This window comes from Xiphophorus couchianus, chromosome 2, assembly GCF_001444195.1.
Source record: "Xiphophorus couchianus chromosome 2, X_couchianus-1.0, whole genome shotgun sequence".
In the NCBI taxonomy this organism is placed as follows: domain Eukaryota; kingdom Metazoa; phylum Chordata; class Actinopteri; order Cyprinodontiformes; family Poeciliidae; genus Xiphophorus; species Xiphophorus couchianus.
Window position 1 is genome coordinate 20,255,432 of NC_040229.1, and position 25,961 is coordinate 20,281,392.

The 25,961-nt window shown below is 37.7% G+C and overlaps 1 protein-coding gene across 1 annotated transcript; it reads right to left on the reverse strand.

The window, feature by feature from the left end:
- Nucleotides 1-4: 4 nt before the first annotated feature.
- On the reverse strand, nt 5-25,941 carry LOC114157612 (USP6 N-terminal-like protein). Its single transcript, XM_028038719.1, has 14 exons — nt 25,680-25,941; nt 12,727-12,800; nt 12,176-12,261; nt 10,987-11,026; nt 10,815-10,895; nt 10,357-10,464; nt 10,122-10,231; nt 7,444-7,492; nt 4,847-4,967; nt 4,425-4,519; nt 4,215-4,280; nt 4,004-4,103; nt 3,677-3,829; nt 5-2,835 (listed from the first exon to the last, which is right to left on the reverse strand). Exons 2-14 carry the CDS (start codon nt 12,790-12,792, stop codon nt 1,421-1,423), a joined length of 2,490 nt encoding a protein of 829 aa, XP_027894520.1. The 5' UTR covers nt 12,793-12,800; nt 25,680-25,941; the 3' UTR covers nt 5-1,420.
- Nucleotides 25,942-25,961: the final 20 nt, after the last annotated feature.

A 25,961-nucleotide genomic window follows, 5' to 3' on the forward strand; every position in this document is an offset into this window, starting at 1 on the left:
CATGTATAGTTAATCTCTTTATAAAACTCAAGTAGTTGCATAAATGCAGGTATGCTTTGGTCTTAGCCTCAGTTATCATAATGACAAAATTCCTTAAATGAGCAGTGATGTGTAATATGTGATGACATTCAACAACAAAGCTCCAATACTCTGTCATGCCAAACATATGAATGCCAAAAACAGTACTTTATAGTGAGGCAATGCAAACACAGACCAAAGTCTTAAGCAGAAGACTTTGATAGAAAAACAAAGCTGCAACAGCTGCTAAGTATAAAAAAAAACCCTGACGTTTGGACCCAAAATAGTATAACTTAATATTTGACTACACTCAGCCTCCATGTCTAAATATTACTTTTTCTTTTTAAATAAATAAATGACACACACACACACAAACTACAGCTTTTTTCCTTTGAATTACACACTGAACTCTCCCATGTTACTTGTATTCAAACTCGCTTTCTAAAAATTAACATAACACTGACTGGCAATAAAAAAGCTTGACTTTGGGGTGTGTGTTTTGTTTTCTGACCACTAGATGGAGCCATCTTCAAATGTGTCAACTTCTACTGAAAAGCCAACGGCCTGTGCCAATGTATTACATTTGGTCCCCAACGTTAATATATACTGTACATGAACATATACATAGTGTATCCTTGCTGTAAAAACATATATAACTGAAAGAGCTTTCTTCCCCAAGCCCCCAAAATGAGTTTTGTAACATGTTTTATTCATAAAAGAGCCTCAGAGTACCCACTGCAACCTCCCAGAGAAAGAATCTGAAATGGCATCATGTCTAAAATACTTTGCTCTGTATTTACATTTGTCATTTATTGCACCATCCTTGCTGCTGATGATGTTTACAACTTTAAGGAAATTGTAGTTTTATTAGCACTCCATGAATACACTCTGGTTTAGTAGAAACCCCACATTAAGCTACACTAGGCTAATGACATTTTCTCCTTTTGTTTGACCAATGGAAGATTTGTGAGCCTGCTCACACTTTACTATAAACTCCATCTGAATACTTTGACTGATTGATGGTGTTAACTGGTAGCCCTTTTGTTAGAGTTGTTGTACTAAGTACTCCATGTTAAGACTAAGACACATTTTTGGAACAAAATTAACCTAGCTAGAGGTGTAAGAATGGTGATGTGTACAGCTGTGATGAGATCACTACTCTTCTGTTCAAAAGGAAAACCAAATTTTTTCTTATGACTAACTGAGGGGCAGTCACACTTCTTGACATCAGTGTGACTGATGAAAGTTTCCATTAGAAACATGGTACAATTTTCACGGTTACAATAGCTGGACATGAAAAATGCAATATCACACATGCACGCAGAAATATTTGACAAACTACTGGTCCTTTTATCTTTACAACAGCTTTGAAAATCAATTAGATGAATTATCCACTGCCCAATCAAAAAGTCACTGATTTGGGAAGCTTTTGTCCAACAGGAGGCATCCTACAGAAGTTTGGACTGGACTGTACCCCTGCCATACCCACCGGTGACTGTCCTGAGGACCTGGAGTGAGCTGGGGGAGATCCTGTGTATAGCAAAGGTGCAGGGAAGGCAGAATGGTCTCTGGGGGCTCTGGAGAAATTCTTAGAGTAAACAGGTGACGAGGACCTGTTTGGGTCTGAGCAGAGAGCAGAGGTGGACTGAAATGGGGTGAGTTTGTCTGCAAAGCTGGGTGGTGGAGGAGGGATGATGGAATCATCCACCCAGCTGGTGTCACCTTTATATTCTGGCTCTTGAGGCAACTTAGGGAGGGCACACATCACAGGCGGAACAGGAGAGGGGGAAGGAGGAATGAAGAGAGGAGGTGGGGGAACGGGGAAGAAGGTAGGGTCATAGGCTCTGTCAGTAGCATGTTTGGAGTTGCTGTGAATGCAGGGGAATTCCTCAGGAGTAGAGGCAAGCAGTCTTTCCACAAAGCGATCATCGTCATCAGCTTCAGAGAGATTATCATACTGAGATGTGTTGGAGGGCCTCCTGTCACCCATGGACCCAGGAACATAAAGGGAAACTGGGAACGTTGTTGGTTTTGAGGGTGGGACTCTGGGAGATGATGAGGAGGGTGATGTGTAAACAAAGTGAGAGGAAGATTTTGTAGGAGAAGTAATTTTATTTGTGATGTTGTGCGGGGAAGGTTTTGGACTTGGTTTCGGTGATGGCTTCAGTGGAACGACCAGCGGTGATGCTGACCGAGGGGAAGGAGAGTGACGATGCAGGTCTGGATGAGTCCCAGGTCCCAGGCAGGGGGATTCCCGGCCCAGAGACCTTTGGTCAATCTGCTCAGGGTAAAACAAAGGTGGAGGTGGTAGGTCAGGAAGATCCATGAGTTCCTCCTCCATTTGCATAGTCACAGCATCCAAAGAAGAGGGTTCATAGGGAGGAGGCCAATCCATGGACTCCACCTGAGACTCTATGTCTGTTGTCTGGTTCTCATGTTTTCTATACTCTTGGCAAACCTCTGGGGATGAAGTCTTCATATCTCTACCCAAACCTATGGCAGTTGATGGTTTGTTTTCTTTTGGAGGTACTGGAGGTGATTTACAATGCCTCAGGGAAGAAGGTGTTCCCTGTGTGGGGACAGCTGCTGCAGACATTGAAAATGTGTTTGTTCCAGAGAGGCTCATTGAATTCTGGAGTTCAGAGGGAGAAGGAATCTGATGATTGGTGGTTGCATCTGTTTTCTGGGTCTCCATTATAGGCTTGCTGTTGGTCTGCAGGTTTATTTTGACCTCCGGATGCAAGTTAGGCTGCAGCGGCACAAGGACAACTGGTCTCTCCTGACCCAGAGGCTTCTTTGGAAGTTCATCTGACTTAGCTAAAAAGAAGAAAGAGACAACAGGCATGAGAAGGAAACAGAAAAATACAGTGCTTCTTGAGAATCATATTTTGTCACATTACCCTCAGTGTACTTTTAATAGGTATTTTATTCGCTAGAGCAATACAAAATAATTGCAAAGTGGAAATAAAAATATATGTGGTTTTCAAAATGTTTACATATGAAAATACAAAAAATCCGTGATGCATTTTTATTAACCATATTTTATCTTGATACACCTAAATAAAATCCAGTGCAAGCAATTACCCTCAGAAGTCACAGAAGTACATAGAGTTCACCACTATGTTGTAAATAATTGTTGTAAATTATTGTCTGCATAAATACTGATGTTCTGTGAAGGCCTCAGTGGTTAGTTGGAGAACATTTATTGAACAACATATCAGAGCACTGTCCAGTCCATTTTTTGAAAATCAAGATTTTTGGGGAGACTACAAACCCACTATGACATGGCTGTCCAACTAACCTGACAGGCCAGGAAACCAGATCATTAAGCAGAGAATCAGCCTAGAGGCTCATGGAACTCTGGAGGAGATCCAGAGCTGAGGTGAAAGAATTAAGTTTCACGGCAATCCACAAGGTTGACAAACACTGAATAATTTTCTAGATAAATAAATCGGCAGGTGTAAGTAAGTAAAATTCTGTGGCGGGATTTTACTCATTTATTTATTTTACTTTGTGATATTAATTTAGAAATGTTTTATCTTTTCTGTTACTTCACAACAGCCAAAGCAGCACTGTTGCTTTGGCTGCATCACTTTGTTTATCAGACAAAGTGATGCATGAGACTTAAGAACATGAAGACAATAAAACACTGTTGCACCTGGAGGAGGTCGATCCAACTTTTTACCACGCAGGTCTGACATCGCCGTCTGTAGCTGTTCTACCACCAGATCATCCAGCAGGAGGAACGAATCCGCCAGCTGCTCCTGGAGAAACTCCCTTAAGTCCTCTAGCTGGAACTTCATGAGGCGTTCTGATTAAACACAAAATATTGATGTAAAAAATAGCTAAATTAATCTATCTAATAATGTTTTATTCCTAGTGTGGGGTAAATCAGACAAGATGCTGTTAAGCCCAGATACAGCAGTAACTCCCTCAGGACAGCACATAAAGACAAAGATAAAACATACATGAGCTTCTCACTCACTTTTGTGTAACTTGAGGATTGTATAAGCCATGGCGGTTAATATCTTATCTCCTTCCAATATGTAGATGTCCCATAAGCGGAGGGTGAGGGTGAATGGTGTCTGTTATGGAAATGGCAGAGTGGGAAAAATGGAATAAATACCGGTAATTAAAAACAACAACAATTCAGACGGTTCATGTTTGAAAAGCTGAAAAAACCTCCAAATACTGACTCTGTCGATAAAGCACTGGAGAAACCATTTGGTGGAGTAAATCCCTGTTGTCATCTGCTCCTTGTCCTGTGGGGACACAAATCAACATGAAACTGAGTCTCAGAGTAAATGTTCCAACAGAACTTGTTATAAATCTCAGTTTTCAAACCAGCCGAACATCATGATGAAGCCACCGAGCTTAAACATCAGTCAGACACGCATGCAACTCACCAGGTGTTTCTTCAGCTTAGGCAGCATTGTGGAGAGGATGAGTTCATGATGAGTCTGGAAACGGTGCAACTTGGGAAATCCAGGAATGAAAAATCCTACAACATAGGAATAAAACTGACTGTAAGTGATAATACGGTGTGCAGTGATGACCGCAGCATTAACACTGCTGTGAAAAAGTATTTTCCACAAAACATTTCTTTAATTTTTGATTTTTTGTAACACTCAAATGCTTAAATCAAACACACTTTTCCACCAGACAAACATAACCCGAATAAAAACGTGCAGTTTTCACAAGAAGATTAATTCTTTAATCTGTAAATTAAAGAAAACTGCACTGAGGGTGATTTTGGCCACTGAGAGAAAAAAAAAAACATTGGCCAGCCTTTTATTTTTGTACATCTGTGTCTTCTCATTATTGTTACCGTGCATGGAGTGCTTGCTGTCAGTAAGGAGCTGGGATAAAGCCCAGAAGGCATCTTCCTCGTTTAGGTACATGAGTAGAATTGCAGCGATCTGACTCATCCCCTGGCAGTAGCTAACCTCCTGGAACAAAAACAGCAGAGCAAAGTGTTTAAGTCAAACAGAGTGGACAAATGAGAGGGACTCAACATTATTTAATAAAGCACATTTATATAGGTCAAAATATTACGGCTAGATAGCACCTGAAAGTCTGATGTAACTGTATAAACAAACTGAATAGCTCTACATAATTTTTGAACAACAATTTACAGTGAACATTTTCAAATATTTACAGTGATACACATGCATTTTCAGTATTATGTTTTCCTGTTGAATTACCACTAAGCTGACATCAGAATGATTCACTGATTTACATGGAACAAGCCCTTGGCATTGGCAAACACAGTCACGCACATGGTATCTGTCCATATTAAGGACGATTTGCTTTTCAGATAGAAATAGAAGCCCAAAATGTATCCTTTCAAGGCCAAACGGTAAGTATAATTAGGGTTAAAGAGAGGTTAAACTGCACATTCCCTACATTTTTCTCTACCAGCACATATGTGAAAAAGTCAAACATCCTCCTCTCTATTTTGCCTTTTCTTTTTCTCTCTTAGCTCTCCCACTGACCCAATTTCTTTTGAGCGTTGTGTGAGAAGAGTGGGAAAGGGAGAAAAAAGGAGCAACGCATGCCCATTTCCTCTGGCTCATGCACCTCTACCACAGAGAAACTGATGAAAAAATCCTCTATCAGAAAAACAGTCCTTTGTGTGGGGTAGTATTTAGACTGCTAGGTAGACAACAGCCATCTTTATCTAGACAAATGTTAACTCAACCCTCTTAAACACGGGAGTACATTTCTGAACATGTATTAGATGCAGAAATATGAGAGCCTTAAAGTGGATACAAGAAATGTTCAGTCTGGTAGACTTTAGAAATAGTAACAGCTATTACATAATTTCCTGTGAAGCTAATAGTAGCTGAATTTACTGGAAGAATATTTCTTCTGTGTCATGAAAAGATACGGTGATCAGATCTTCTAGAATAATTTCTCATAATGGATGAGATAAAATAAGCATTCAGCATTTACAGATGAGGATAAATTTGTAGCCAAAGGCTTGTTGCGGTACCATATTGTCACGCAGAGAATTGTAGAGAAGCAAAATCTTTCATTTGAATTATTTTATTCAGTTGGGTGGAGAGAAAAAGTTAAGAAATAAGTGTTTTATCACTAAGAGGCGACCATGCGTCTTAGTGAAAACCATACATCTCTGAATGGAGCGGGATCGTTCAGCAGAGTTTGAAATAGTATAAACAGGGGTGGTCACTTGTTTACAAGGTCCAAACAGTTCACGGTCACAGACAGGAAGAGATACAGTATGTTAAGACCTAAGTAGTGGGAACACAAATATGGATTTTTATCCAGCCCAGTGGGTAAAAGAAATTAGCCTCTGAATCAGGTCATATTTCTACACCAAAGGGAAATAGAAATCTATGGATTACTAATGAGTTTAAATCAAAGTATAACTATAAAAAAATACTTCAATTTCTTTGAAAGACATTGTAAAGGGAATTAATATTTGTGGCACCAGTAAATTTGTCAAAACCCATAAACATAGAATAAATTTTTCTCTATTTGTTGTTTTAGTTTGTGATCATGCTACTGTTGTAAAATTTTATTTATTTCAAGGCTTTACACATCTTAGAACAGGCATGGGAGAAAAGTTGTCAAAATCTATACCTGTCTAAAATAATCTCATTACCAGATATGGGTTTAACGTGGATTTAATAATAGAGCGAAGATAGAAAAGAAACCGATGTAAAATGGTAAATGGTCTGTATTGTAGAATGTCGATACTGTAAACATACTAATTGAACAATTATCCTGTTTCTGGCTAAGCCCCAGACATAAGAAAGACAACCTCCAAGAATGTGTGACTGCAGAGTTATAATTACCAAATAGATATATTTACATAGTAATATTACCTCTAAATCTAACTGATTGGATACTGAATCACTTTGTTCAACAAGACTTCCTTTTTCTTTTTAATATTGGTAATAGCAGGATATTTGATTTCATAGAAATACAGTAACTTGAGTTTACGATGACAAATTAGGATGGTGAACATTATTGGATCATTATTGGATTATTGGTTAGAAGCATAGATTATTTATTAGAGAATAGTTTTTCCTTGAAAATGAAAACAAGAGCAATGTCATTATTATCTCATTTCAGTTATATAAACCAAACTCTTTATAAGAGTTTGGTTTAATTAAGTACGTAGATGAATAGTTGCTGGTGGTCGAACTGGTAAATTCTGATGGAGCAGATTCAGGCTAAACCACACTCATAAATAAAAGCTCCAAATACAGAGCAAGAACAAAGATGGGTCTATAATGCTTAGCCAGCTCTACCGAAACTGAAAAGACACCAATGCCACTGATGGACTTGTGGTTGGTGCTCCACCGATGTGTTACTTTCAAATGCAAGGCTAGTGCACGCAAAAGAAAAACATAACAACTCTTGGTTTGCACATTTAGATTGTCAGAAAACACTTACCGTGTTGTAGACAGAGTAAGCGGCCAGTACGTGAAACAGTGCCTGCTGCCTGGAGAGGGAACAGAAAAAAAACCAAAAACTATTTAAACAAGGATGTGGTTCCTGAGACAATCATGAGAGCAGTGAAACTCACAGGAATATTGTCCAGAGGGATCATATAAAGACTGTTTTAAGTGCTCTCTATGTTAATGCTAGCAGGTCTTTTATGTTACATAGCCTCCTGAGACCCAGCGATACATTTTTTCCTCTGTGGAGGACATAAGTTTTTTTGTTCATAACTCTGAAACCATACATGCCACTGTGTTAAATCCTGTTGGTCCTTAGAGAGGACATCCTGGGCCTCAAAATGTGTTCCTATTTGCCACAAGAGAGTCCCGATGTCCTCTCCAAAGGACATACTCTAATAAATAAATAATAACATGTTTTGAAACTTTTTCAATTGTAGTGATGTTTTTTCACTCCAAAGAGTCATGTAGTGAAAAAAAAAAAAAATTCAAAAACTTTTTTTTTTCTGGGTCTCAGGAGGAATATATACAGTATGTATGTTAGTTCATGTTACTACTACCACTGCTTGTGTGTTCTTATATTAACAAGTTCAGTTGCTTTTGGTGACGAGCAATTTTCAAGTCTTGCAACACATTCTCGTCTGAATTTGGGTCTGGACTTTGACCACTCAGCTCTGGCCCTGTGTGTTGGGTTGTTGTTCTGCTGGCTGTTGAGTTTCCCGCTAAAGTCATTTCATTTTCAGCCTCTCACTGATTTTTTTCCCCAGATATTGCCCTGCACCTATTCATCTTCAAATCTACTCCCCCAGTTGGAGAAAAGCGTTTCTACAGCGTGATGCTGCCACCACCACAACCTTCTTATATGTGGGGATTTTACAGTATGTTCAGGTAATGTTACTTTTTTTTTTCCAGCCAGACACTACATTTTGAGTGTAGGGCAAAATGTTCTGTTTTGGTCTCCTCTAACCGGAGTAACTTCTTCCACATGTTTGTTATTTTTATTCATATACTTTCTCAGAAACTACAAACATAACTTTTATGGTTTTCTGTCAATAGTACATTTCTTCTCACCACTTGTCCATCAAAGGCAGCTTTGTGGAAACCACAAGTACTAGTTCTTGTCCTGTCAACAGATTCTCCCACATGAGCTATGGATCTCTCCAACCATCCCTGACCTAGCATGGGCCTCCTGTCTGCTTCTTTGATTAATCTTCCTGCCCTGCCTATCAGTATAGGTGGATAGGTCATGCCTTGGTAGGTTTGCAGTTGTGCAATCCTCTTTATTTACAGATAATGGATTGAATGGTTCTCAGTCACATGTTTAAAGATTGGGATTTTGTGTTATAACCTCACAAAACGTCCCTACAACCATATCACTGACCTGTATTGTGTGGCCTGTCTAATGAGACATCTCAGGTCTCATTAGAAGAGCTGCAATTATACTGAAACTAAAAAAATATTGGGCTCTTTTTTATAATTAGGTGATAGTGCAGGAAGCAATTTTTTTTTTCCAGGGATACTTGAATAAAGGAAGTTGAACATGCCATTTCCTTTTACATTCCAATTATATCATACTTTTTTTCCTTAAAATCTTAATCAAACAAACTGAAGATTGTGATTGATGTTTAAAAATGAGGAAACAATAAGAGGGATAAACAATTTCGCAAAACTCTAGACTCTTGCATCTTCAATCAAGCCTTTCTGACTCAAGCATTTTGTGGTGTGCATCTGTCGGATTACATCTTGAGACTCAAAAGCTTTACAGTCGGCACAAAGCACCCATTGTTTGCACATGTGAATGTGTTTGTGAGTGAGGGCAGAGGGGGGCATTAAGAAAAACATAATGTAAATGTAAAGAGGATGTTTCCCCTGTAGGCCTCAATGACAAATACATGTCCAGTGTCAGAGACAGGAAAGGAGCTTTAAATAGCTGTCAGTGTCTCAGTGTCTGTGAGACAGCTGTTGACTCGCAGGGAAGGAGTGGGTAGTCAGGCAGGATGAAGCAGTGTTTTGGTCTGTTTAGGACTCAGCAGCTTTGAATTCAAGGGGAAGTACATTACAAAGGAAAGGATGAGAGCACTCTTCTACAATCAGAGATACAAAAAGTGGCTTCTGCAACTGCCTCTAATTAAAAAAATAATAAGAATAATAACAGAAAAATATAAAGTTTTGAATAGGTCTCTGAATTGGTGTGAAATCTGTCACTGTTTGCTGCAGGAGTATTTTTGCACATGTGCCTTTGTACCGGTGCACATTCTGTGTGAGCGCCATTTCCTGTGGGGCTTTGTGCGCTGACAGGAAGGCTAATAAAATGCTGAGAGAAGGAAACCACCACTCTATTTTTTTGTAACTGCGTAGTGTGCTTTATAGTTTAGGCCAGAGGTCACACCCTGCAGGAATCCCACTTGGGGCAAATCAGAAAACATGTGAGATGTCAGAAAACAACAATGCACAGCAGCTGACATGGAAACAAAAGGAAGTCCTGAAAGTTTTTCATCAATATTTACATAAAACACCCAAAACATTATGTCAAAAATAATATTGTCTACAAGTAGATGTTTGGATTGAGCCAAAGATAGGAAGGAAGTTAAAATTATTAAAATTATATTGAAAAATGCTGTAAACAATAAAGTGAATAATAACAGAAAACTGAAATGCAAATGAAGAACTCACTTCACTCCAAAGCGGTCCATGAACATGATGTGGTTCCTGAATGTTCTGTTGACGTCCAGATCTATCTGCTTGATCTCTGTTGAGAAGTTTCGAGCCTGCTGCTTCATTTTCTGGACCACAGAAGATTTTTCCACAATACCACCCATCAGTTGTTAAAATCCAAACTTTCTTGAAAGTGTATTTAAACACTACCAACTATTGTCCTTGTAATAATAATTTTAAAAAAAACACATACCTCATATTTTCCCGGATTGTCTTGCTTGACTCTTTCGATCTCCAAAAGCAAGGCCCACGCTTGGCCTCTCAGCTGCAGAGGAATGCCTTTATACACACGCTTCACCAGCTGAAATACACAATATGTAACAATATGCAATCAATCTTCACCACAGCAATCACAGGAGAAAGGCGCAGATTCATGTATATTCCACTTCCAAATCTCAAAGGTTAAGAACTTTTGCTTGTAGTCATTTTTCTTTTGTGGCTGACCACAGAAAACGGGGAAAAGATGGTGGCGGTGGGTGGGTGGTAAATAAGAAAATGAGCAACGCTATAAAAGGTAATGGAAAATAGATTATATAAAGGCATGGAAATTAAACATCCCATAGCAGAATGAAAAAAATATTGATGCTCAATTTAGCATCACAATGCTAAATTGAGATGGCATGCTGGTATCTCATGGGAGCCGCTCTTAACCTTTTCACTGTTCTTGTATTTGTCCCATTTCTTCACCATCTTCAGCCATTTCTCCACTCGCTCCAACTCCTGTTGCTTTTGCTGAAAAGGCAAAACATAGAACATCATAAGTGCTCAATGCATGAGTGAGAGGGCAAAAATGTATTACATGAGCAGTAAAGAAAGTCCCTACCTTCTCTTCAAGTGCAGTGGGTGTCGGCAGTTCTTCCTCACTGGAGCAGAAATATATGTGCATCAGTGATGCAATTATTCGCTTTAAATAGTTATGATGAAGTGAAAAATTCACAAGACAGAAAGTTGTAAAAAAGCAGATGCTATGGTCAGGAGTTTAGATACACTCTTCATACACAGGAATTTTGTGATTATACTGATGCATTTGAATTACTGTTTTTTTTAGACAATAATGATATACATGGTCTTTTTTATTAATTGTTTAAGTTTACATTTAGCACTAACTTTAATCTACAAACTGGACTAAATTAAACAAACAATGAAATAAAATTTCAAATATATTAATAGATCACTGACAATGTATGGTTAAAAGTCTCACATAGAAAATGTTACATTGCTTTTTGTACCAATCAACAAATAATAAAAATTTGATTGATAAAGTTATCACCATCTAGCTTTCCACCGCAAAACCAGCTTTGATTTTCAGTTGGGATCAATATCCTGTTTATTGTCTGAGATTTCACTGTCTGGCTGTTTATGTGGGAGAAAGTTGAAGAAATTAAAGCTAGTTCCAGCATTTCATTCTACTTTGTGCAGCACACCAGAACCAGTTGCAGAAAAATATCCCTACAGTCTAATGCTACTACCACCATGACTGACACGTGGTGTTCCTAAGATCAACAGCTTCACCTCGAATCCTTAACATAATTTTTTACCTTCCGTCAAATATCGTGTTTGTTATTTTCTCTTCTGACCAAGGTTCTATGTGGTTAACTACAAGTTTCAATCAATCTTGATGGCAGCAAAAATCCAGTCAGAATTTTGCTAAAAGTTTTTTGATGGTTACAAAATTTATGTGGCTTCACTGCAAAAAAACAAAGAGACGTTTAACCAAATTCGTGGGCAGATATGTACATGTATGCATATTTCGTCTTGTGTGGGCATAATCTTAACCTTTTGATCATAGGAAATTCTGAATAAATTAAAACTTGAAAATTCTTGTTTTTTTTTTTTTTTAACTCTTTAAAGTTGTTAGTTGCATAATCGTTCCCCAGGAAAAGCAACAATTCCAAGTCATTAAGAGCAGGAAAGCAGTTAAATTTATACTATTAATGAGAAGACAAACATCTCACTCATGGATTTCACATTATGAAATAAAATGACAACAACCCAGTTTTAAAGTTACTTACTGCAGGAAGCCGAAGCGGTCAGTGACTTTATAGATGCTAAAGTCAGCGTCCTCCCATGGGTTAATGCTGACGCCCTCTTGCCTGCCCTAAAAAAACAAAACACATGTAGTCCAGATTGAGAAGATTAGGGCATGCTGCTTTGTCACTAAATGTTTACCTTTAACCCATTTTATTCCAGCTTAAGGTTTATATACAAGGAAAGCAACCTGAAACAAATTCACCTTTTTTAATGGCACCAAAGTTTAGGGATTCATTGTAAATTATAATCCCAGTGAAGATAGTTGACATAAAGCCTGATATTTTTGAGATTCTAAAGAAAATCCAGCCATGAAATTTGAAGACTGACATCATATCATTCTGATTCAATACGAAGTGGTTGGTGATTTCATTGTCACTCTAAAAGAAACCTCATTTGTAATTTCCTAGTGAAATATTTTCCAATATTGATTTATAAACCACACATCCAAATGCATCATCTGTTGCATTTGTACAAAAGATACAATTGTAGGCCACCCTTATCATAAGACATCATAAGATGGACATCAACTTACCTTGTCATATTTACTGATAATTTCTGCCCGTTCTTCTGCTATCAGTACATCAATATCCTTCTTCATGTCAAAATCTAGAAGCAGGCAGAAAAACGAGGTCTCAATTAATGCAATTGACATCCAAATATGAAAAGAACAATTTTTCTTATAGAGCAAACTTAATTGTTTTCAGAAGTCGTTTTGATATTAAGGCAAATAAATAGAATAATCTACAAAAAGGTGTACAGCATGACGAATATAGCTGATAAAATTCATATATTGTCATACTGTGCTCTTTATGCACTACTGATGGATAAGGTCTTTTGGAGATATTGTCACTATTATATATCTATTTCATTATCACGAAGCACTTGACGCCTACTGAATTAGCATCAGATCTTACGATCACATTACTAACAAAGAAACTGCCTTTGGTTCCGCTTGTAAAAAAGAATATGGAACAAAAACCCACACTTAATTTTCAAGGAGGGCTAACAGAAACAACAATTAGAATGTATAATTAACTGGTATCTCCAGTTAATTGTAATTCATAAATTATGAATTCATAATTTTGAGTCAATTATGAATCAAAATTTTTTCCAGAGAAACTCATCTAAACTTAAAAGCGTGCAAAGTACAGCATGTGTCCTGTGAAACAATAACTTTGAACAGTAAAGGCTGAGCTACAGGACCACAAGATCTTCATTCAACAAGATCTTGGATGAACATTCAACTTCCAGCTAGTACATTATCTTGTGCTTTGCAAAAGTATTATAATTCTTGAATTGTTCTTTGTCACAAGCTTCTGTGTAATATGTCAGCATTTCATATGGCAGGCCAACACAAAGTAATGAAGAATTGCAAAAACGATACACAAATATTTTTCTTTTAAAAGCATAACATTTGATAAACATGCATTTGCAATCAATTGCCTTGATTCTGAGACTCCCAAGTAAAATGTAGTGTGTTTAGTGCATGTCAGACTTTCATTTTATATTTGTGATGTAGCTATATCTTAAAAACATTGTAGCCATTGTCCTCTGCTTCCCATTTTCTGTAGTACTTTGTGTGAAATGACAGTGAAATAGTTTGTCATTTGTGACAAAATGTGAAAATGGTCAAGGTGTATGTGTGCTTGTGAATGGTACATTGCATACGGTCTTTAAGGTTGAAGTGATAAACTCTGAACATCGGTTTGTTGATAGAACAGTTTACGATATCAAGGTATTTTTAGGAATGCACACTAGTCTTTCAAAAGAATCTTAATGTGTTTGGTCATGATAAGAGACGTATAGGAATCATTATGTCTCAGTTTTGATATGGTTATAAAAGCAGAAGATAATGTCCTGTTTGAAAAGTTTTAAAACCAGTTCCTTTTGTAAACTGTTAATGTTTCATCTTATTTATCTGACATGTGTATAAACTGAAACATTTAATCTGTTACAACACAGAGTAACTTGCGATGTGGAATATTTCTAAACAGGTTTTCAACTCTGTCTCCCCTCTTTGCAGAAGTATGGTGTAAAACTGCAAAAATAATCTTCCTAAGTTTCATCATACTGTTATGCGGTCAAGCAGTTTTCAGGAAGCAGTGCTTAAATTTACTTGATATAAATAGAGAAAGTATACCCATAGTAGCCAATGACTTTACAGAGAATGTAAGGGTCTGATAGCAGCTATTCACATAAGGTGCGAAACAGACTAACCTATCAATAGTTTGTTTCATACACATATGTAGTTGTGTGCACACACGCACACAGTAACACTAATATTAATTCACGCAGCCCATTGTATGCAACAAAAACTGGCATGATTATGAAGAAAGATGATGCCGTAGCACAAAGAGAAATATATATTCAAATATAAACAAAAGATCCTCCTTTATTTATTTATTTATTTTTTATCTGAAGTCTGGCCTCACTCTCTAGCTTTCAATGACTGTGTGCTTCAGTAAAGTGGTTTCAGAGTGAGAGTGGGCTTGTGGTTTATTTAGTCAATCAGCATTTAAAAGTCATGTTTGGATAAGAAAAACACAAATTCTTTCCATGTCTCCAAAACATATTGGAAGATAAAAGACTCTACACGAACATGTAGAGTCTTGGACATTCTTCCTCTTTTTAGTGCAACAACTATAGATGATAAAGAATCAGCTAAAGAACTTCCACCAGCGCTGATACTCATTTTAGGCAAAAAAAAAACAAAAAACTAAACATATGTGCAGGAAACCTATTTTCTACATAGGCAGGAAAACACCAAAACCATGTAAGCAAAAATGACAGCTAATCAGATATACTTTAGAACTCCTCCTAACTTTGTGGGGGAGAATGGTGTTTGTTTTAAAGAATCATATAGAGTCTAAAAATGAGTGCATGACAACAAATGGTATACCCTGAGGAACACCGTTGATGACGCTGGATCGAGGCAAACATCATGCAGTGTGCGCCATGCCAAAAGGCGGCAGATGGGAGAACAGTTGTTTCCTCAAACAATAACCTTTTCTTTTTCCATTGACATAGTTCAAGGCCTTTTTTGTTTCAATTTGAAAAAACTTAAAATGCGACAGAAATTAAAAAAACAAGACAAACACGCTTTTGTCAAAAATAGGTTTAGTTTTTCTTGTAATATGTTGTTTATATACAACTATAACATGCTATCAGTACTGTTAGTTTTCAGCTGTTGAGAGGAAGTGCTAAAATATAGCACCCTACTACTGTAAGCATTGTTTTTGGTTTTTCTTAAAGAGCACCTTTTTCAAAGCTGCAACTCTCTGCTGTTAAAACATCAGAGTCTTTTCTCTTCACAGGTGGTCAATGCATGCCAAGAATTTATCAGATGCACTCAGCTGCTTTATGTTTTTTTCTTTTCTTACAACTTCCTTTTTCATATTTATCTCAGCTCTGATTCTCACACTTTCAGTATACCTTTAGGGGTCTGTAAACCCTGAAAACAGTCTGAGGAGATACCACTGACCTGACAATAACCTCGTCTATTTTGAGAGATTCAGCTGAACAGTCCAATATGTTGGGTAAAGTGTTAATAAAAAAAAAAAATTTAAAAAACATTTTCCTGGGTTTTAATATTCATTTGTTATGTTGCTACACATGAACAGCATATTTAAGCAAAGTTCCACCTTAACACATGATTCAGCTACTAATTAAGCTCCTTTTTATTGATGCAAACTAGATAAATTACCATAAAAGGTCTGCTGTTTTTTTTTTTTACTTAGGTAGTGCACGCGTACTTCCTCTGCTGAGTCTCCTGAACGCTGATACTATTGTGTTAGGAAGAAAGGAAACCAGTGGCTGCCACTCCTTCAATAGCAGGTTTAGTAAGAACAATAATGGGACAACAAACTGGGTTATCCTACTGGTAAAGCCTTTTTCTGGCCAATGGCAGACTTTGCTTTTAAAACACAAGTTATGGTCACTTCACATGAACTTTACCACACATAGTCTAAATATTAGAAAAGATTAAACAAACAAATGAAAGCAAATGGTTGACAGGAAGCTGAGAAGTTCACAGACTTGGGGCTGAGGGGCAACAAATACCGAACCACCAGCAGGATGGAGTGTCTAAAGCAAAATTGTGTGGATAGAGGGCAGAGTGTTTGAATGCTTATAGATAATAAACATACAATGAGAGAAAGGTTTTTTCACAGAGCAAACATTTTGCCAATTTGTTTGTTGATAGGACAAGCTGCCTTGAGCCTCATGCTGTTGTGACGTCATTTCCTGTTATGACATAGAGCTCTAAACTGAGCTTGCGTATATAAGCTCTCAGTGCCTCGTTGCAACCACAAACAGCTTGCAAAGCATTCTGAATCACACTCAGCTAATCACAGGGTTGTAGAAAGAGGGGCGGCAGTCAAGACTTCCTTTACCGATTTATCAACTAAATTTCCTTTCCACGTTTTGCACACTGCGCGTTAAAAGCATCACGAAAGAAGTCGGAGGTAAAACAAACAAAGAAACAAAAAAAATCAGTTGGTAAAAACATGGGTGGGTAAAATAAATAAGATAAAAATGCAATTAAACTGTAAACGGATAACAAAATTGTAATTAATTATCTTGTCTAACAGAAAACTTATTTTGTAAACCAACTTAAATGCAAAACACATCACTAGCTGTCCTGAAAAAAAATTGATGTGCTTTTTCTGGTCATATTTTAACTTTTTTGTCATCTGTCTTTTGGTCTTTAATCAGTCTTAATCTGTATGGAATCCGATTTTGAGGATGAGGATTATACAACAGCACGAGAAGAATGAAAGCCTGAGATTAGAAAGAGTCTGGAAACAGTCAGAAAACTGTGGGGCTATGGAAAAACTCAGGACAAGAGCTGTGCTGAACAGTAAGGTGTGTGTATATTCACATGTGTTCAGTGTGTGCTTTAGAGGGTGAAACCCAGTTTCCGGACGCCTTCACCACACCTCAGGGTGTGGTGAAGGCAGAAGGATGTTGATCTAACATGACTCTTCTTTACCAAGTACGGTAGGTAGTTGTTGCATTAAAACCTCAAAAGATTAGTTTATGGATTCCCGAATTCAGATTAAATCTTAATTCAGGCTGCTTGACTAGCACTCAAAAGCTAACCCCAAAATGTTGATTGCATGACTCGGAGGAGGGCAGACGCTTAGGACTTCTTACCACAGGATGAGTAGAAAATTGTACAGAAGCCAAAGAACACTGACTCAGACCAAACAAGCTGCGGATATGTAGTCAGGCAACACACAAACCCTTATTGGATGATTCTCTTATCTCTATAGTACAATCGGCATAATCTGTGACTAATGTTAACTCACTTGGGAATGACAACCTTAAGCACATGTGCAATGAGGACACTCTTAATGGCTTTTGATTTCATTACACGTAAAATGCTTCAGATCTACTAAAAATTACAGATAAACAGGGACAATAAAAAAACTGTTTTGATTTATTAAGAAAAAAAGCTATCCAGGTTTAAGGAGCAATTAATTTTCACAGGTCCAGTTTGGGTTGGAAAACGTTTGCTCCATAAGTGAAATGATCACTTTAAAGCTGCAATTTGTATTTTCCCAGATTATACTCATTTGATATTAAATTTTAAATCATTCAGCCTGTCAAAAAAGAGACATGTGAGTGAGTAAATACTTTTTTAGCATTTAAGTTACATAAACTATGTCAACTTATGACAAGTCACATGCATTCTGTCAGCTTGCATTTGTAGGACTAAGGTACTTTTTATGTTATAAAAACCCACCCACATCAAATCTGGGTTTATTGGACTTTTTACGCTGGTTAGTATAGAACCCTTTCATGTTATTAAGAAATAAAAATGCCTTCCAATGCAGCATATGGTTTTATCCTCATCATGACATTAGCTTAATGCTGAGCTTCATGGTGGTAAACACCACTCAAATCATTCCATTTGAAAGAAGTAAGCTAACAAGCTGCCACATGACTTCCATTTCCACATGAAGAGGTTTCTGGTCCCAGATGGCTTCAGAGCTCTAGATTTGTAATGGGAGTCAGAAGTACAAAGTGTCCATTAAAGTGAAGTTGTGTTCAGCCCAAACCAAAAATAAAAGAGAAGAGAGCAGCAAGAGAGCACTAACATCACAGGGAGGTGATGTTTCTATTTTTAGCAAGTAGTAAAGAAATGTAATGGAGTTCCTATCCAAAGTCCATATAATTTCACACTTACTCTCACAATCAAGGCCACCCTCACCACATTTTTTGTTGAATTTTCTTTCACCACATTAACATGTTCTGGCATTTTATAAGATCCACGTAATTAAAAGGAAGCCCCTTCAAAAACCATGAATTACCAAGTCACCCCGCAGCAAATCAAAGCAAGCTCTCACAGGATGTTCAACAGCTCTCTCTTTCTTTAGAGGAAGGTTTTGGAATAAGATTCTCAGAAACAGCACAGTCTCCAGTGTGCTGTTTCTGAGAATTTTCTTTAAGTTCAATATGCTTAAAGAATATATTGGGGCAAAGTATTTGTGCTCTTGAAAATTTTATGTAATGTCACAACCACAAACTAAGACGTATCATATTATATTCGAATTTTATGTGATAGACGAACACAAAGAGTTCCAAAACTACATCCTAAGCTTTGAACATCTCACAGTGCATTGTTAAATTGTTCTCTGCAAACTGAAAAGAGGATGGCAGTCCATTTAAACTAACTGGTAAAAATCAAGAATGAGGCTTGTGGTAACTCTGGAGGAGCTTCAGAAATACAGAGATCTGGTAGAGGAATCTACTGACAGTGGTATAAGTGATGTACACCCCAGATCTTCCCTTTATGGATTACTGGCTAGTAGAAACCTGTAAGAAGCAAATTTTTCAGTTTGTAACAAGCAATGTAGAGTAAATATATAAAACAACGTGCTCTGAACAGGTATAAACTGTCCCCCACGGTAAAAAATGGCAGTTGAGGAGTCATGCTATTGGGGTGTTTAATTGTTTGGAAGAAAAATGGTTATCCTAGAACAGGATTTAAAAAAAAAATCTTAAAATATTTAAAACTCACGCCAATATCTTATTAAACAAAACTAAAACCATTATATGTTGCATAAAAAGCGTTACAGTTTGCTCTTGTCTCTATTTTTATGATGCTTGAGGACTGTGCAATATACATTTAGTGTAAAAGTAACACTACCATCAGCCTTCTTCAGACAAAACAATCGAAGCCTCTCCTGAGCAGACATGTTTCTTCTTAGTGACGGTGTGACAGTGAAGACCTGTTTGCCTTACCCCTGGGTTCCTCAAAGTACTTTCTCCTACAGTCTGTTGACTCACAACAAAGCAGAACAAACTGTACATGAACTTAAATAATTTCCCTGCTGGGATGAATAAAGTAATTCTATTCTATTAATCTTCTTTTTACAAAAACTGAAGCAAACTGTGCTACAATAGGAAATAGAAGTTGATATTTAAAAATGCAATTATAATACTCTGTTGGATCAATTACATAAAATACTACTTTTGGGAATTTTGAGACACAAACACAGTACAGGGGATGTGGAGTCTTCCTGTACTGTTTATGCATAGAAAATAGAAAGAACACATGAACTATGCAGACATCCAGAGCAAGGCAACTTGGGAATGGCACAGGACTCAGAATAACTGTGTTCCCAAGGGGGTTTCTGTCCAGCCTGATGCTCTATTCTTATTTTCCCAATGCTTTTTGACTTAAATAGCTAAAAAACAAAAATTCCCTAGTAATAATACCTACATTCAAGCACCAAAACCTTTTTTTTTTTTTACATTAGCAAAGGGGAAAAAACATGCTGGAGGCAGAGGAAGTTGGGTTACCCCACCTTGCATCTGACCCAACCTTAAAGCAGTTTCCAGTTGAAGAAAATGAAGGTGGGGAAGTCTATTTATAATAACAGAAAGGTTAAGATGTTTGATTATAATGGGCCAATCAGGGAAAGCCTTGCCTTCTGGAGCAGCAGGACGCTTGGAAAATGTGGTATGAAGAGGACAGAAATGTCAAGGGAACAGTAATCATAAACACACAAAACCACCGGACCCTGTTGGGAAAGCCACATTCTCATAACTGGATCTTCTTACTGGCATGAATGCAGTCATAACATAAGCATTGAGACCATAAGAAAAAACTTTTATCCAATTAATACAAGAAGTACACAATGTGCTTTATTTGCAACATACGTACATCACAGCTTGTTTTTTTGAAGCTGCTTTTTTATTTACTGTTCTCCTCAGACCTGATTTATCATTCAAATTTTCAGTAAATCACAAAATAAGAAATAAAGTTCATATTCTATGTGCATAAGATATCAAAGTGGAATAACAGTGCAACTTTTACACACGGGAAAAATAATTCAATAAATCCCAAAGCGAACAATGTAAGCTACCCAACTACAGTCTTTAACTACTTGAGTTAAAGGCCAATCATAAATGACAAACTGTTTTGTGAGTTTGGATAGAATTTATGTTTAAAAGAACAAAAGTAGACATCTGAAGTACTTGCAAAGGAAACAGCCGTAAACAGGAGGGAATGTGTAGCTTCCTTAACAACAGAAGGAGATTGAGTGTTTGGAGCAAAAACTAAGTCAAAGTGGCATGTAAAAAAGAGACAAAGTGACCTGACATGATCATAACATGAATGGGAAATTCCAAGATAACCAAATATAGCCTTTACAGAAATGCCAAAGAATGCTCAGTCTACAACTATTATCCCATGGAGCTATCACTCATTTCTTAAGAGATGGTGACAACTCACACTCTAAAACAGTGTGACATCAACAACCCCAGTGATAAGTAGCTGGAAATAGCTATATGTAATGGAAACCAAAGAATCACAGGACAAATTTACTCCGTTCTGTACAAGGCAGGCCAATTTATTGCAATGCAGAACAACCAGTAAGCATGGCTAGCTGAATTCTAAGTAGGGAACGCAGCAGATATGTGAAAAAAGTTGCTCTGATCAGATAAGGTCAAAATGTGGTAGTTTTAGCATACATTCAAAACACTATGTGCAGCAGAAAATAAACACTACGTACCGCTTCAAACACATCATTCACACTCTGAAACTTGGTAGTGACATCCTGATCTGGAGCTGTTTATCTGAAATAGGGAGATGGAATCTGGCCAGAGTTGGTGGGAAAATGGATCATAGAATTAAATACAAAGAAATCCTGGAAGACTTGTTAGAGGCTGCAAAAATCAGCTTTCTGCAGGACAATCACCAGTAGCAAACAGGCAAAGCCACAGTTGGATGGTTCAGACCAAAGCACCTTCACATCTAAGAGGGGTCAAAAGACTGGTCAAAAGTTCACTGGTAAATCAAGTTGAGAATTTGGTGCAAAACTTGAAATTTGATAGTTGAGTGGTGTTCTCCATCCAATCTCATTGGCACTGAACAAATTTGCGAAGAAGAATGTTTAAAGATTTGGGAACTGGTTAGAGACATCCCCAAAAGATCTGCACCAACTGCGATAAAAGCTGGTTTTGGAATCCAAATCCACAACATAATTTTCTGATTTCTCTGAGCAGAAAACAGCTTCATATTTTCTCTCGTTTCACACTTATGCAGCACTTTGTATCAGAAAATACGTACACTAAAGGTTGTGATTGCAATGTGACAAAATGTGAAAAATTCCAAGGGGTATAAAGGCTTTTGCAAAGCACCATGAATTTTGATGACTCTGAAAGACCTTTGCCTGCTTTGAGCTGGCATGTCTTCCTGTTGGCAAGCACAAAGTCTGCTTTCAGCAAACTGACCCAATAAAGAAAAAGTGCAATTTCACAGCAGAGACTTTAGTCAGCAGAAATCATGACAAAATTTAAGCCTGATATACTGTTCAACAGTACAAATGTGTTGCTCAATTAATTTTTATGCTGACACCGGAAAAACATATTTTTAGTAAAATGATGAATAATGAAGATATTGCCTAGCAACAAGCAGTATTGACAGATCAGAGTTGGTAAAATGTTCATTTTTATCTGGAGTAACACACATGCAGATTTAACTTAGAGAAGATAAGTAGGTGTGAGTTTGACTGTTTGTCTCTAACAGGAAGTCGTGTAATAGCCCGTGTGGTCCAGCATATGCAAATAATTATTTTCCAGTGAGTAGAAAAGTCCCAAGTCCTTTTTAAAACATCTGAAGAGTCCAGACTAAAATTCTAAAATTTTTGAGCCACAAAGCAAGAATAATGCCTGTTTTTATAGTTGGCTTAAAGCATCACCATTTGGTGCATTTTGGGAGACTGGTACAGTTGTAGCCCTTTGACGTCCATCATAAAGCCTCCATTCAAGCGGAGAAAAAGGCTATTGTTGCCTTCCTTGTGAAATAATATTATCACATGTGAATACAATGTCTGCTACTGACTGAAGGCTTTTGGCCGAACCAGAAAAGGAAGAAGAAAAAAAACTATCCATTCCTACTGACTCGTTATTAGTTAACAACTTATTTATAGCTTAATTAAAATGCACTTCTGGTTCTTGCTTCCACAGCTGCTCTCTGTGCTTAAATGCTTTTACACAAAGTCAGAGAGTAAAGCTGACTTTGACTAAGAGTAATGAAAATTCAATCATAGATTCTAGCTTGGAAAAAAAAGTTTGATAAAGAGACTAATATTGCCAGAGGCTTATTCACAAGCAAAAATAAGATCACATGCTCTGCCTCGGATGTAACTTCAGCTGGTAAAAGAGCGGTTTGTCAGATCATTGTCTAACAACAAAGTTTTATACTTCTTGGAGTCACACAGCTCTATTCCAACTCAAAGCTAAAGGTTTTCAGTAGATTTTAAGAAAGAAAACAAAATTTTGAATCCTTAACTGCTTTTTTGTTGTTGTTGTCCACGACTGAAGAGATATTCAGTGTACAAGTGACTCACAAGCACTAGCACTTTTCTCCCTAAACAGTTCTGACCCAACGAGACATGGACTTCACCAGAGCCCTGTTGGTGTGCTGTAGAATCTGGCACCAAGATGTTAGCAGCAGATCTTTTAAGTCCAGCAAGTTGTGACGTGAGGCAGTCATGGATCGGATTTGTTCATCCAGCCCATCTCACATATACTTGACTGGATTAAGATTTGTGGAATCTGGAGGCCAAGTAAACGGCTAAAACTTCTAGTTTCTGAACCTTTTTGTATTTTTTTGCTTTGAGGCAGAATGCATTGATCTATTGAAATAGACCACTGCGTATATGCCACTAGACATCAACAGTAGCTAGTTCATTGCAGGTGACACCTCAAAATACCAAACTGATAAGGCATCTTATGGCAAATGTGTGCCAAAGTCCAACACATATTTCATCTGTGACACTTAGAAACAACCTTGCCAAGTTCCGATCCACACATCATGTGGATCCCTGATGCTGGCTTCATTTGTGAAAAGTAACATCTGTATAGAACATGGCTGGCTTGAATGGTTGAAGAGTTTCTGTACGCTTGAAAATAACCACGTGGTATTGTGATGCCAGTAAGTCAAATTCATTTAAAATCTTAAAACAGTTTCACTTTATTAAGTTGGCAAATAAGTTCATAGCTAACAAACTGTATGACTGAATTTATGCTGAGAATGGTTAAAATCTGGGGGGTTTGAAATTTGATCAGAGTGTGACATTGTGTTACAAACAATCTTTGTCATTCTGCTTTTGCGGAAACATGACTGAGTGATCTCTCTAAGCAGCAAACTATCTTTGACCATTTATCTCCGGTAACCTTGTCAACAAGAATTTAGCCAGTTACGAGAACGTAAACGGCTCATGAACACTGAATTTATAGGCCTTGTACCTTGGAAAACGTCCATCCTTGTAAGTATTTATTTGTTTGGAATACACTTAGACTTGTTTTTTCTTTATTTGATCAAATGTAGAGCAGTAACTTCGTGTATAGCATTAAGATTGGCTAGCAATGTATTTTTCTTTCTGTTTTAGTTACAGAAACGTTTTGAGTGTAGCATTGAAGCTGCAGTATGTAACTAATTTTTTTTTAAATATGGTTTTTACACATTTGTTAAAACTGTCACAATGTCGTGTCAGTATGGGACAGATAATCTGTGAAAAATGAATTCTGCTCCCCTGCCTTCTCCCAGGCAATGACAGTAATACACCACCAGCCAATCAAAGCGAGGAGGAGGATCTTAGTACTGTCAATCATGTTTGTGTACACACTGCTCATATCTTCCCACTTGGTCTCTGCTGCCATAGCTCCTTCCCAATAGCAGAGCCTGCCAGCATGGTCACCCATGAAGGTGTATAAATGAAGGCGTATAAACAGTTTTCCTGGAATGGAAAGTTGTTTCTCTGCCATTAGTACATTGAGTAACATCTGCATGACCGTGACTCACAGAGCTAAGACCTTCTACCTGGCTCAGTGGCTCTGACTGGTTGTTTTTGACCAGGAACTGTGCATTTCTGCTGATGGCAACAGAAGCACTGGGAGGAAGTGTAAGAGCTTGAGATTTTATTTATTTATGTTACATAATATTGGTCTCATACTTTCCTGTCATCATAGTAGCAGGAAAGTACTTTAACAAATATGTAAAAGTTCATTTTTTTTAGTTGAAGTTACATACTGCAGCTTTAAGATGCATATTACTGGTTACTGGTTATTTAAGAAAGTTGCTATCTAATGTGGCAAATTAAGGGGAAAAATTACATTTACTCCAAGATAAAACTCTGTCTTGATAAAAGCAATGTTTGGAACCTTCAGAGTCTTATAGATGAGAGGTGAAATGTCTTTAGAAACTAAAAATGGAAAGTGGAGTTGCCTTAAACACTTATAATTGACTGTAAAAGACAACAGGCATGTGATGGTAAAGGAAAGCTGCATCCTGGTGGAGACCCTTCACCCAGACTGTAGCCTCCCCCACCCCACATTTAACACTCTGGAGATGGCCTGCTTTACCCTTTCAAAGAAGACCACACATGGCATGTGACACACTCACCAGTCACTGGCCTACTTCTGATTGCTGGAGAATCTGTCTCTGTAATCCTTCTTATTCAAAGGCCTAAAAGCATGTTTACTTTTGGTATTTAATCCATGTGAAGATGTGAAGTTATGCTTCCTGATTTCACAATACTCAGAACAGTGCGTATTGACTGAGTTTTGAGAATAACGTGCCAGCATACGGCCTACACATTTACCTTCTTTCCTCACCACAGTGAACTCGGTGTTTTGACCCGCTGGAAAGCCCAAAGACAGTGTTGCAGAATCAGAAATTCCCCTAAAGACCTTATTCATAGCTTCTACCGCAGAGAGAAAATTACGATATCCGTCTACACTTAAATTCAATAGTAACAGTTTATAGAAAAAAAAACATTTCTAATAGATTACATTGTGATCAGTCGCTGCATTCTCTCCAAACTGATTTATTTAGTTGTTGGGAAATAACTGAGCAAAAATGACAGGTCCATATTAGGAAATTAGTCTCTTGAGCTCTCAAACGGCGCTTCTAGCTCCAACAATTTCAAAACTCACAACGTGCAAACATCCACCGTCGCCACTGCTTACCTTTAGGAGTGACTTTTCCTCTGCTCGTCTGTACCTACAGGAAGAAACTAAATCCTCTATTCTCATTCTCTCCCTCGCTGTCAAAGGGGAGCCGCCACACAGATGTTGTCGCAGAGATAAAAGCTCCCCTCCGGTTCTGTGTGCGGACAAGCTTCGCTGAAATCGATGCAGGTCAAAGGGACCGAGTCACCCTGCTCCCCTGCCAAACTCTGAACAAGCCGCGAGGCGAAGCGCGAGCTGGATGTAGCTGTCTGACAAAACGGCGACAGCGGCGCGAGGGGC